Raw genomic sequence first — 12,500 nt, 5'->3', positions numbered from 1 at the left:
AACTTTTCTGAACTGGGTTTCTCATGAGGAATTGATAATGCAGGTTCAGTCAGGGCAGAAGTCTACCTTTTGATTTTAGATATACCACAGATTATGAAGAAAACTTCCACACCCAATATTTATGGTTAACTACTATACTGCAGCACTAAAAGCCACGAATCCCCCTCCCACCTGTTTTTTTGAGGCCAAAACTAAGAGAAAAACAATTTTAAGCATCAGGTCTTTGTATGTAGCACAAGACATAAGCACTAAGGGTACCCTGGTAAGGGTTCAAAAGGCTCTAAGGATACCCTGGTAAGGGTTTGAACAACCAGGGACATATCTGACTCAGGAGGATATTAGTGTTCAAAACTTCTCATTAACAAAGACAACTCCACCACTGTGGAGAGGTCTAGGGCTTTATGCTTGAAAACTTGTGACAATGCTGAGTGATAACATTGTACTGCAGAGACTGAAAGGAGCTTGTCTTAGAAGGTGGATGATGAAGTCTGTGATCTACTGATTAGAGTCAGACTGAAGAGATACCTCTTCAGCAACACCAGTCATAGAAGATGGACCACTTCCCTTGCTACATGTCTACTGAGGAACACTGACCCATGATATTTCCCTTGCAGCACTGCAAAACAGCTTCTTGCAGGAGACACTGATGCACCTGCGAACATGCAGCTGATACAGGAGGGTGTGCGGGGGGGTGGGGGAGGTGTTAACTCCTTCAGTGCTTGTTTATCTCCCTGTGAAGAAGTCTGAATGTTGGAAATGCATACATATTCATGGGTGTTGAAAAAATCTTCCATCTCTGCCAGGAATCTGGAGCTGAAGAGCAGAAAACTGGAAATTTTCTGTTCAACCTGTTTGTGGACATCAAGTATAGGAAATCCGTATAGCTCGAACAACTCCACTACTGGAGGACTAAGACCATTCTGTCCCAAGAACTTGACTCTGATGACCGAGTTGATCTGCAATAATATTCAACCTGCCGGGGATGTATCCGACAAGTAAACTTGATGGCTTGGCAAACCACTCGTGCATCTGCAATGCCAACTGATTCAGAGTCCGAAGCACTGTTTCCCCTGCATATTGATATAGGCCACTATGGTTGTGTTGTCGCTTGTCAGCATTACTGGGTGACCTCTCAACCACTCCTGAAATGCTTGAAATGGTCAGAACGCTGCCTACATATCCAGAAAATTCATGTGCAGTCACAGACATGAAACGAAGTCCCCTCTTAGGTATGTGACCAACCCCTCCCTCAATGCATCTGAAAACAAAAGAATTTCTGGAGCTGAAGAGCTTGAATGACTTCACTTTAGAGGTTTCTGTTGTCTATTCACCAGAAAAAGTCCTTCTTTACCTCTAAATTCAGAGGAATTAATTGGGAAGAATGATCTAAAGAGGCACTACAGAAATGCTTTAGTTACCACTGAAGTGAGTGTAAGTGACTGCCAGTGAGGCATGAGCTTCTAGAGACGACAGGTAGCCTAGGACAGCCTGCCAAAGCTGAGCTGGTTGTTCCTGCCTGGAAAGGAGCTGCACCACAACATCCCTGAGCTTGCTAACTCGAGAGAGTACTGGGTAGACTCTCCACTAGAGAATCTATGAGCATGCCCAGGTACTTTGCCTGCTGCTTGTAATGAGACTGGACTTCTCTCAGTTGATCATGATCCCCAATTTGTAACAAAAGGAGATCTCTGTCTCAGAGGAGCTGAGACTCTGAGGACACCAGGACTAACCAATCTTCCAGGTACAAATATACCAAGGTGAACACCACGGTAAACGCCTGAGGAATGATTGTAACACAAACTTATACAGGGGAGAGAGGTCAGTCACCAGTCTCAAGCTTCCAGTCACCTACTCCACCAGAAAAACTTGACTGTAAAGCACTGGAGACTGGCTCACAATAACTTCAAAATCTAGAAGGTTTCTGTTGCCCATCCACCAAAACAAGCCCCCTTTACCTTCAAATTCAGAGGGATGTATCGGGAAGGAGGGGTCCAGAAAGACACTACAGAACTGCTGCAGTTGCCACTGAAGTGACCATAAGTGACTACCTGTGAGGCACGAGCTTCTCTAGAGATGACAGGTAACTTAGGACCACCCGCCAAAGCTGAGCTGGTTATTCCTGCCTGGACCACAACCTCCCTGAGCTTGCTTACTTGAGAATCTACCAGATCATCCCTCTCCACTGCTTAATCTATGAGCATGCCCAGGTACTTTGCCTGCTGCTTGTAACGAGACTGGACTCCTCTTAATTGATCTTAATCCCCAACTTGTAAGAAAAGGAGATCTCTGTCTCAAGAGGAGCATGGCCTCTCAGGACACCAGGACTAACCAGTCATCCAGGTACTGTGACAAGCAAATACACCAAGGTGAACACCGAGGTAAACTCCTGAGGAGTTGTCACCAATCTGAAGCATAGAACTGGTAGCCAGTTCTGCCACAGACAAAGGGGAGGTACTTCTGTGAGCTCTGATGAATGAGTACTTGAAAGTATGCATCCTTCATATCTATCAAAACATGAAGTCTCTTCTGATGGATTTTAACACAGTCTGTGCTATCTCCACCTTGAAACGAGTGTAACACAAACTCATTCAGGGGAGAGAGGTCAGTCACCAGTCTCAACTTCCAGTCACCTTCTCCACCAGGCAAACTTGACTGTAAAGCACTGGAGACTGGCTCTTCATGACTTCAGTGGCGTCTTTCTCCATCACTGCTTTCATCTCTGCTAACAGGGTGAGAGCCATCATTGCACCTAAGTCTCTGGTATCCTTCCACCTGAACAAATCCTCCTTTACCCTCCAGTTCAGAGGAATGAGTCAGGAAGAAGGACCCAGGAAGGCACTAGTAAACTGCTTCAGTTGTGACTGAAGTGGCTGTGAGTGACTACTTGTGAGGTATGAGCTTCTCTAGAGATGACAGGTAACTTGGGATCACCTGCTAAAGCTGAGCTGGTTGTTCCTTCCTGATCCGACGGAAGAAATATGGCTCCAAAATGGCAGAATAATCAAGATTTGGAGTTTTTTTTATGAAAAACTCAATAAAAATGCAGTTTACATTGTTTTGAATACACACAGACCATTAAAAGTAAGCGTTTTCTTAGGATTTTTGACGATTTTCGACGATTTTTCGGTTTACGACGATTTTTGGCTTACAATGTGGTGTAAGAACGGAACCCCGTCGTAAACTGGGGACTGCCTGTATATATATATGTATATATATATATGTATATATATATGTATATGTATATGTATATATATATATATATATATATATATATATATATATAATTATATATATAAATAATGTATATGTATAATCTTTTATGTTTTTTAGTTTTCTGTAAAAGAAAACTATTGTGCTGGCCTTGTCCATCCATCCACACTTTTTCTGTCAGCCCTCAGATCTTGAAAACTACTGAGGCTAGAGGCCTGCAAATGGGTATATTGGTCATCTACCCTTCAATCATCAAAAATACTAAATTGCACCCTTTAGCCTCAGTAGTTTTTATTTGATTTTAGGTTAAAGTTAGCCCTAATCATTCGTCTGGCAACGATACAGGACAAGCTGCCACTCGGTTGTGGTTAAAGTTTCATGGGCTGCAGCTCATACAGCATTATACTGATCACCAAAGATAGATAAATTTTCGGTGGCCTTGATTGTATGCTGTACAGAAACCTTGACTGTGCCGAAGAAACTTTGGCGCATTTTTTACTTGTTTCTCCTATGTTTATTTTTATTTTCCAGGTACTTTGTCAATGTCCCTCCCGAGGCTTTAAGCGGGGCTACTATTGCTGCCCTGATTGCTTTGCAAGATAATTACATCCCCGATGTTAATGAAGCTGAAGTCGAGGATCCAGGTGAAAGTGAAGAGTTGGAAGTTTTTCTTGATGCCATCATGGCTACAGAAATCATGGCATTAGCAGAGTCTTTCCTTATTGAGAACGGTAAGTACTCAGACTTTATACATATATAATAATCCATCTAATACTGAAAAGGTCAATTCTCCTTTCAGTGCTTCTCATAGATAACTGCTAACCTCTAATTCTTCTAATAATTTTACTTCATTAATGACCTAATGACTGAGTCACTAACAAACACTGCCCTTTGAACACGATGTAAGAAGATATACTTCAAAACTCACTAACCTTAAGAACCAGTCTCTCATTCATGCAAGCAAAAATTTATTCTTGGTGCAATTTTATCTTTATTCTGTGCTGCCCTCAACTATTCACTTCCCACATATTACTTTTGTGTTTGTCAACAGAATCTACTGGTTACTTTTTATCAGATACCTTTGTAATTATAATAGCCACAATGCCCTCTCAACTTAACCTAAGATGCTAATAAAAGAATATGGAGGAATTCTGATGTTGATCTCAAACTGTAATGTTACCACCAAATGTTATGATGTTCTTTTCTTTATTTCTTTTATAGCTGCTTTATCATTTCTGGCTTTGTTTGTTGCTAGTTGTTTGAGTCCCAGGAGGCTCAGGAAGACACAATGTAGTTTTCTTACTTCATTAACACAAATAAAATATACTGTATTTATACAATTTAAGTGAATCGAAGTATGAGCCTTTCTTTCTCCTCAACCCCCAACTGGTGAGGCTCACGACCTCACTCCTCTAAGGCTCTTCTCTCTCTCTCTCTCTCTCTCTCTCTCTCTCTCTCTCTCTCTCTCTCTTCTTCTTCTCCATCTATCTGCTTCTCTCCTCTTGAAGCTTGCTTTTGAAGGTTTTTCAAAGGAAATGCCCATCCCACCAATAGGTGGGCAATAGCTTCTGTTCTGCCTTGTAGATGTCCTAAGAGGTTGGAGATTATCTAACGATGTCCCTTTGGGTGTGATTAATTGACTAAGTCCTCGTTTGTGAGTGGGGCTAATGATGTCACCAGAGGTCTTCTGGTTCAGGCGAAAGTTGAAAGGTCAGCTCACAGGTGAGACAGTATAGGCATTCCTTAATGACTGCGTTTAGATTACGCTGGTGCCAATGTTATGGCTACATAATCACGACACATTCCTGATCGATCGTTATTCTCTCTCTCTTTCTCTCTTCTCTGTCTGTCTGTCTGTCTGTCTGTCTCTCTCTCTCTCTCTCTCTCTCTCTCTCTCTCTCTCTCTCTTTGTGTATCATTTTTCTATTAATTGTTCTCTCTCATTTCTTCTCTCATTTCTTTTTCTCTCTTTTATATTTACGTTATCCTAACTAATATTCTCCCAGCTATCATTACATCACTCAGTCACCTACCAAACATTGTCTTCAATGTTTAATTAAACATAATAAAATGGATACAATAGCAATAATTAAATTGGCAATAAAAATATAATAATGGATATAATAAAAATTGTTTCTCCAATTGTAGAGGAAAAGACATAAGTTTATTAAAACATTCTTAAAAAAACTATATTAAAACATCAAACATCAAATTATAAGTATATCAATTGATTAGTATATTAAATGAATACTCAGAACAACAAACATATGAAATTATCATCATGTAACAATAATGTTAACATCAAATGTCAATTATTGTTATTATATTGAGTTCTGCCAATATCCCTTGTATTTTTCTGATAACAAGACTTCCGGTGACATCATTAGTCCCACCCACAAAGGAGGACTTAAAGTCAATTAATCACACCCAAAGGGACATCTACAAGGCGGAACAGAAGCTATTGCCCGCCTATTGGTGGGATGGGCATTTCCTTTGAAAAACCTTCAAAAGCAAGCTTCAAGGGGAGAGAAGCAGATAGATAGAAGATAGACAGAGAAGAAGATAGATGGGGAGAGAGAGAGAGAGAGAGAGAGAGAGAGAGAGAGAGAGAGAGAGAGAGAGAGAGAGAGAGAGAGAAGAAGAGCCTTATAGGAGTGAGGTCATGAGCCTCACCTGTTGTGGGTTGAGAAGAAAGAAAGGCTCATACTTCGATTCACTTAATTTGTATAAATACTGTATATTTTATTAGTGTGTTAATGAAATAAGAAAACTACACTGTGTCTTCCTAAATAAAAAAAAGAACATCATAACATTTGTAATGTTACCACCAAATGTTATGATGTTCTTTTCTTTATTTCTTTTATAGTTGCTTTATCGTTTCTGGCTTTATTTGTTTGTTTGTTGCTAGTTGTTTGAGTCCCAGGAGGCTTAGGAAGACACAGTGTAGTTTTCTTACTTCATTAACACACTAATAAAATATACAGTATTTATACAAATTAAGTGAATCAAAGTATGAGCCATTCTTTCTTCCCAACCCACAACTGATGAGGCTCACAACCTCACTCCTTTAAGGCTCTTCTCTCTCTCTTTCTATGGTCTTCTCTATCTATCTTCTCTCTATCTGCTTCTCTCCTCTTGAAGCTTGCTTTTGAAGGTTTTTCAAATGAAATGCCCATCCCACCAATAGGCGGGCAGTAGCTTCTGTTCCGCCTTTTAGATGTCCTAAGTGGTTGGAGATTATCTATCGACGTCCCTTTAGGTGTGATTAATTGACTTTAAGTCCTCCTTTGTGGGTGGGAATGATGACATCACCAGAAGTCTTCTGGTTCCGGTGAAAGTTGAAAGGTCAGCTCACAGGTGAGACAGTATAGGCATTCCTTAATGATTGCGCTTAGATTACGCTGGTGCCAATGTTATGGCTCCATAATCACGACACATTCCTGATCGACTGTTACTATTCTCTCTCTCTCTCTCTCTCTCTTTCTGTGTCTATTATTTGTCTATTAATTGTTCTCTCTCATTTCTTTTTCTCTCTTTTTTATTTACGTTATCGTAACTAATATTCTCCCAGCTATCATTACAAAACCACCTCCACCATGGTAGCTGATTAGTAAGTTTGTAACAGTTAATTATGAATTTTTGTCACATAGTTCATAACATTTTTTATATTCACAAATATTAAGTCATAAAATTCTTTTAATATCCGATTTACTATACCTCTTGAATAACTTACACCCAAAGGGAATTATAATTGATAAGTGCTTTGTCACCAGTGGGATTCAAACCACAGCCTGGTTTAGACACAATGATAGATAGTTACTTTGGCCACTGAACTATCAAGAGAGGTATAAGGTTATGACCCCGCTGTACATATGTCTGTCAAATTCAGGTTTGTACTTAGAACTGACATCAACCCATCTCCACCATGATAGCAGATTGGTAAATCCATCATGATAGTAGATTGGTAAATTTATAACACATGGTTAATTACGAATTTTTGCCACATTTAATATCCAATTCACTATACCTTGGGAATAACTTACACCAAAGGGGAATCAGATTTGATAAGTGCTTCGTCACCAATGGGATTCAAAACGCTACCTGGTTTAGAAACAGTGATAGAGAGTGATTTTGATTACTGAGCTATCAAGAGAGGTATAAGTTGATATCAACTCTTCTCCACATGTCTGATGAATTCAGGCTTGTACTTAGAATCAGTATCAACCCACCTGCACCATGACAGCTTATTGGTATGTTTGTATAAGGTGCTCCCCTCACTGATAAAAGAGCATTTTATCCCTCTTTTCAGTACTGTGAGATGCATGAAAATAAAGTACTAATATTCTTGCCTCACTGTACTGGAGAAAGTGATCAAGTGGTCTGAGGCATGTGGTTGGAGGACCATTTACCCAGGACAGAATTACCAAATGCCCTTTTTCCTTCATAGGGTGTGGTAACATAAAGGGGACAGGTTTACATTTTTTAGTAAGTGTTATGGTTGAGATTGCTAACTCCATGCTCTTTACCTTAACCCTTCTTGACGCTGGTATCCTTTATCGCTGGATGAAGTGGTGGGTGATGGACCAGAGGGATCTAACAACCCCAGGAAATATGAAATGATCACTGCACTGCTCAGCCACTCCATCTACTTAGTGTGATTGCACCGTCCAAAAATGGGTTTTGGGGTTGGCACACTTTTCTGGCATTTGGAGGATTTCATAAATAATAAGTGCAGACTTATTGTCCCCTGTGAAAAAGGCAGCAGTCGAAATCAAAATAAGTAATCCATCAAATACCTGGCACTGAAAATGCTCTATAAAAGCTCTATCTATTTTCCATCCCACGGCTGGAACCCAATAGACTTCATATGTTAAATCTCCCACATAAATGCTTTGTAAAGTCACATGCGTCCTCCCAGCTCATCTAGTGAGCTTTTAGCAGTTATGAATAAATTGCCTAGTTCACACCTACTGGCTGCCATGATTTCACCACTCCCACCTCATGAACATGCTTATATAAATGTAGAACATGTAGAACCAATACTATACTTGTACTGTCATGCCTGGAATTACTTGTGTGGAAAATGACCTAAAATTACCAAGATTGTGTAATGCATTCCTTGCCACTCCTGTTTTGAGAAACCATTTTGCTAATGTTCTATCATTCACTGCAAGTATGCATATTCTGTTTGTCTAAATGACAATTTCACTTTAGTATTATTGTTTGGTTTTGCTTACATTTATAGGACCTTTCTGATGACTAATTTCCTTTAGCTACAGCCTTCACAATTAAAACATGAAAGACTTTATAAAACAGTACTAGTAACAGCAGCAGTCTCAAAAAAACACTAGTGTTATCATATAAAACTCTTTTATAATAAAAATGGGTTCCTAACCTTAGTGAAGGGGATTTGAGAGAAGATAACATGTACTGTTATGTGCAGTCTTTCACTGTTAACTTGTGTAATTGTCTTTCTGGCAGTAATATAGGTGACAATTCTCCTAAGTTTGAAGCTGCTTTTACTGCTTCTTAATTCCACATGCCTTAGTTTATCCAACTTGCATTGTAAAGGCCATGCTAGTACAGCCTGCACTCTTCTACTGCAACCTAGCTCAGTCAGCAAATCACAGAGCACCCTCACTATTATGTGCTTGTGAGACATTATCACCTGGTCCTGGTCACCACTGGTCCTACTAAAGGAAGCATTTTTCCATTTACATGCTATATACAAAGTGGATGAAATGTTGACAATAGATAAGAGTACTCTAGGCATCATGCGTATGAGTTGACCTTTACATTGGTGACTCCTTGGAGAGAAATGGTCCAACCTAAAAACAACCACCCACTAATACACTAACTACAGTGCTTAGCTCTTGCTCTTTTCCTCTCAAAACCTTCAGTTACCCTTTACTTGGTAGACAAAGAATGGTATTCAAACTATATGTCTGGTGATCAATGGAATAAATATGGCCATGCCTAATGAAACATAGTCACTCCTGGTTTAACTATGGTGTTCAAGCTCTTGTTAGCTTTCTCTCGAGAATGGCAAAAATGCATGGCATATATAAAGTTGGTTTTCATACCAAAACCTGGCAACTAACAGACTAAATATGCTGAATCTACTGCTTAGAAACAATCCTGGTTAAAGAATGCACAAGATATTGTCAGATGAAAATGTAAATGTAAATGTGGCAAATCTACGTCTGCTCTCCTCCTTCCCAACAACTGAGTAATATTGGTTCCAGAAATCAGAGATTCGTTTTGCCTCTGAAATTTATTGAGCTTATAGAAGAAGGAAGAATACATTATTGAGGCAATCGACATTGTCCTCCCTTGCACTGGCTGGATGCACACAGAGAGAGGATTGCCTACAAGGAACTAAACCAGTTTCTGATCACAGAGTCCTTGCTACTGCACCAGACAGGCTTTCTATCTCCTCATCACACCATTGGGAACACTCAGTGAGTGCATCCTGGGACAAGTTTAAGTACCTCCTCACAAACCAGAGTTTGATGCCGAGGGCAAACTCTGGTTGACCTTGCCAAGATTTGACTTGGCCATCTCTCAACTGGTATCTGCACTGCCCTGTCCAAAACTGCAGATATGCCTTTGGAGGACCTACAGAAGAAGGGAGACGAGTTACCAGAGGCCTCCAAAACCTTGCAACATGCTGTCCACACAATCTATGAAACTAAAGACAATTACCACCACCACGAATGAGCAAACAGTGTACAAAAGCTATGGAAGAAAGGGTAACCCAGCCGCCCATACGGAGCATCTATCATCATAAATCTGGCAGAGTGGCCAAGAACTGTGCTCCAAGTTGCAGCATGAGGAAAAAACAAGCGGGGAGGGGGGGGCACTCAAAGAGGTATTGGGGGTCACCAAAACAATCTGCCAGATTATACACTGCTGACAATGCCTGTGGGAACAAACAGTCAACCTTCAAGTTGGTAAAGATCACAGACCTACACCATCTCCTACAGGAGTTCCTTGATGTTTTCCAGCTGGAACCTCACCAGACTCCCGAGGTACCCACTATACCCAGCATCCTCAATCATATTAAAACAGTTGATCCACTTCAAGTTCCACTGCCTACCACTGAAGAAGCTATTCAATGAAAATGCCTTCAAAGAGATGAGATGAATGGCCTTTGCTAGAAGGCTTCCCACAAATCTTTGGATGGAACCCAGCCACTAAGCCCTTCCCAACATGTTGAATATCTCATCCACCTAATGAAGGGGAACTATCAAGTTCCAGTTTACCATGCCTTCAGTTACTAAACATTCAGCCTCCAGAATTCATGGGCCACATTCCAGAGACTGATGGACAACATCCTGGGTGACCTCCTCTTCTGCATCTAGTATACTCATAACATACTTATACAATGCTCAAACCAAGAACATCAACATGTCAGGGCTGTGTTATCCCTTCTGTGAGACAACTGCTTAATCTGTCCTCCCTAACCCCTGGCAAATTCCTGGGTTGTCATATATCTGAGAAGGCATATGTATTCTACCCTCAAAGGTGTCAGCTGTCAAGACATACCAGACCCCTAGAAGCATAAAAGAACTACACGAATTCACAGGAATGGTAATTTACTACTATAGAATCCTTCCCAACCAACCACACCACCTCTGACAGAGGGTCAACTTTCACCTTTAAAATATGGACTTCCTTAGCCAGATTACCGGAACCAAACATACACCACACCAGGGGATATAACCCAGTTGCCAAAAGAATGGCTGAAAAGAACTCAACAATTACGAAAAGCAGTGTTCATCACTAGGTGCAACAACTCCAACTGGGAAGTATTGCTCTTGAATTTAGATTATCCTATAATATGGATGACTTGTAATATTTTCACTGAAACTAATTACAAAGAAATCTGAATACACATGACAGAAACTATTACAAGGTTAACTCAGTTTAACTTTGGGTAGTAAGCTATCATAGCTCTAGCATGATCGAAATTCTGTCACAGCACTATAAGCCATAACAAATCAAATTTGTTGATTTAATGAGGTATCCATTAATCAACATTAAAATAAATATATTTAGACAAATACACATTATCCTTTTAAGCAAAAATATAAAGTAATGCACACTTTTTTAGTAGTTTTACATTTCAACGTTGCTTCCTATTGAAGATTTTTCTGTTCACACACCCCAATCACATTGCTTTACACACATTTATGTTGATGTGTCAAAAGTGTAGTGACATATTTGGTGCGATGAACTGCACACGAATTTATACAAAATCAGATCTAAATTTCTCAACCAGATGATTTTTGTCTTGAGAGCTTGAATTTCTTTACTTCTTCTAAAATTTATTTTTTTCATTTACAAAGAAGCATATTTCTAAGCTCGGTTGTCCAGAGTGTGAGAAAAATAAAGTAAAAATTTTCTGAGATGTGAAAGCTATGCGTGTTTGTTGCTATTTTGTTTATAAAAGGCACAGCGAATACTGTGACCGTAGAATCTGACCAGAGGTGTTGTCCTCTTTTGGCAAAGTGAGTTGCCAAGCCCCTTAGAGAATATTTAATGGACATTATGCTATGCATTTACATATTTTTCGCTTACTGCACTAGCTTCAGCATTATCATCCCTCTCTCAGTAAAATTTCACTTCATTTTATCCACAAATACAAGCACACGTGTTAACCATAAAAAACATTTACTTTTTATTCATACCTATTTTTTTTTTTACTAATTTTATTACACAACCGAACGTGTGCTTTGCTTTCATCAAAACCTGTAGATAATTCTTAATGGCCTATCATGTATACCCTGAAATTAAAACCCTCCTGCATGCAATCTTTCCTCCACTAACTAATCTTCAATGCATTCTCAGCAATCTACACAGGAAATCTTAGAGAAAAAATCAAAGAAATCTGGTTTGATCCCTACTCACGAGGCAGCACAGGCGCAGAAGGCTCCTCAGGCTTCGAACACAGCTTTGTTGGAGAAATAAAGAATGGCGAAGTATCTGGATTCCACAACTGGGTTCATTTCTATCATGAAGAACAGGACGGCACTTTGAATTATGAGGGATGGAGCAATTATGTGGATCTTGGCGATAAAGTAAGTGAAACATCCAATCCGTAGAAGAAAGCCTTAAGGCTTCAGTTTAAAAATAATTTATGAAATCGGGGATCGTGGTTAAAAAGTCTTTCCTATAACAAAATTTCCTTACACGAGGCAAAGGAAAAATTCCCAGGATGAAGGAAGAGTTGGTCAACTCCCCCATCAGCATTTTACCAGCGAAGAATTTTTATTAAAATATTTGAA

At 39.7% G+C, this 12,500-nt stretch overlaps 1 protein-coding gene across 1 annotated transcript in view; it reads left to right on the top strand.

Annotated features, from left to right (window-relative positions):
- LOC136827932 (uridylate-specific endoribonuclease-like) overlaps window positions 1-12,500 on the top strand; it is a 33,842-nt gene that overhangs the window by 19,832 nt on the left and 1,510 nt on the right. Inside the window, exons 4-5 of the mRNA XM_067085393.1 lie at window positions 3,742-3,941; window positions 12,064-12,293. Of these exons, the coding sequence (XP_066941494.1) occupies window positions 3,742-3,941; window positions 12,064-12,293 (430 nt within the window). The remainder of the gene's footprint in view (window positions 1-3,741; window positions 3,942-12,063; window positions 12,294-12,500) is intronic.

The sequence above is a fragment of the Macrobrachium rosenbergii genome, chromosome 42 (genome assembly GCF_040412425.1).
Source record: "Macrobrachium rosenbergii isolate ZJJX-2024 chromosome 42, ASM4041242v1, whole genome shotgun sequence".
Lineage (NCBI taxonomy): Eukaryota > Metazoa > Arthropoda > Malacostraca > Decapoda > Palaemonidae > Macrobrachium > Macrobrachium rosenbergii.
This window is presented reverse-complemented; position numbering and strand designations above follow the sequence as displayed.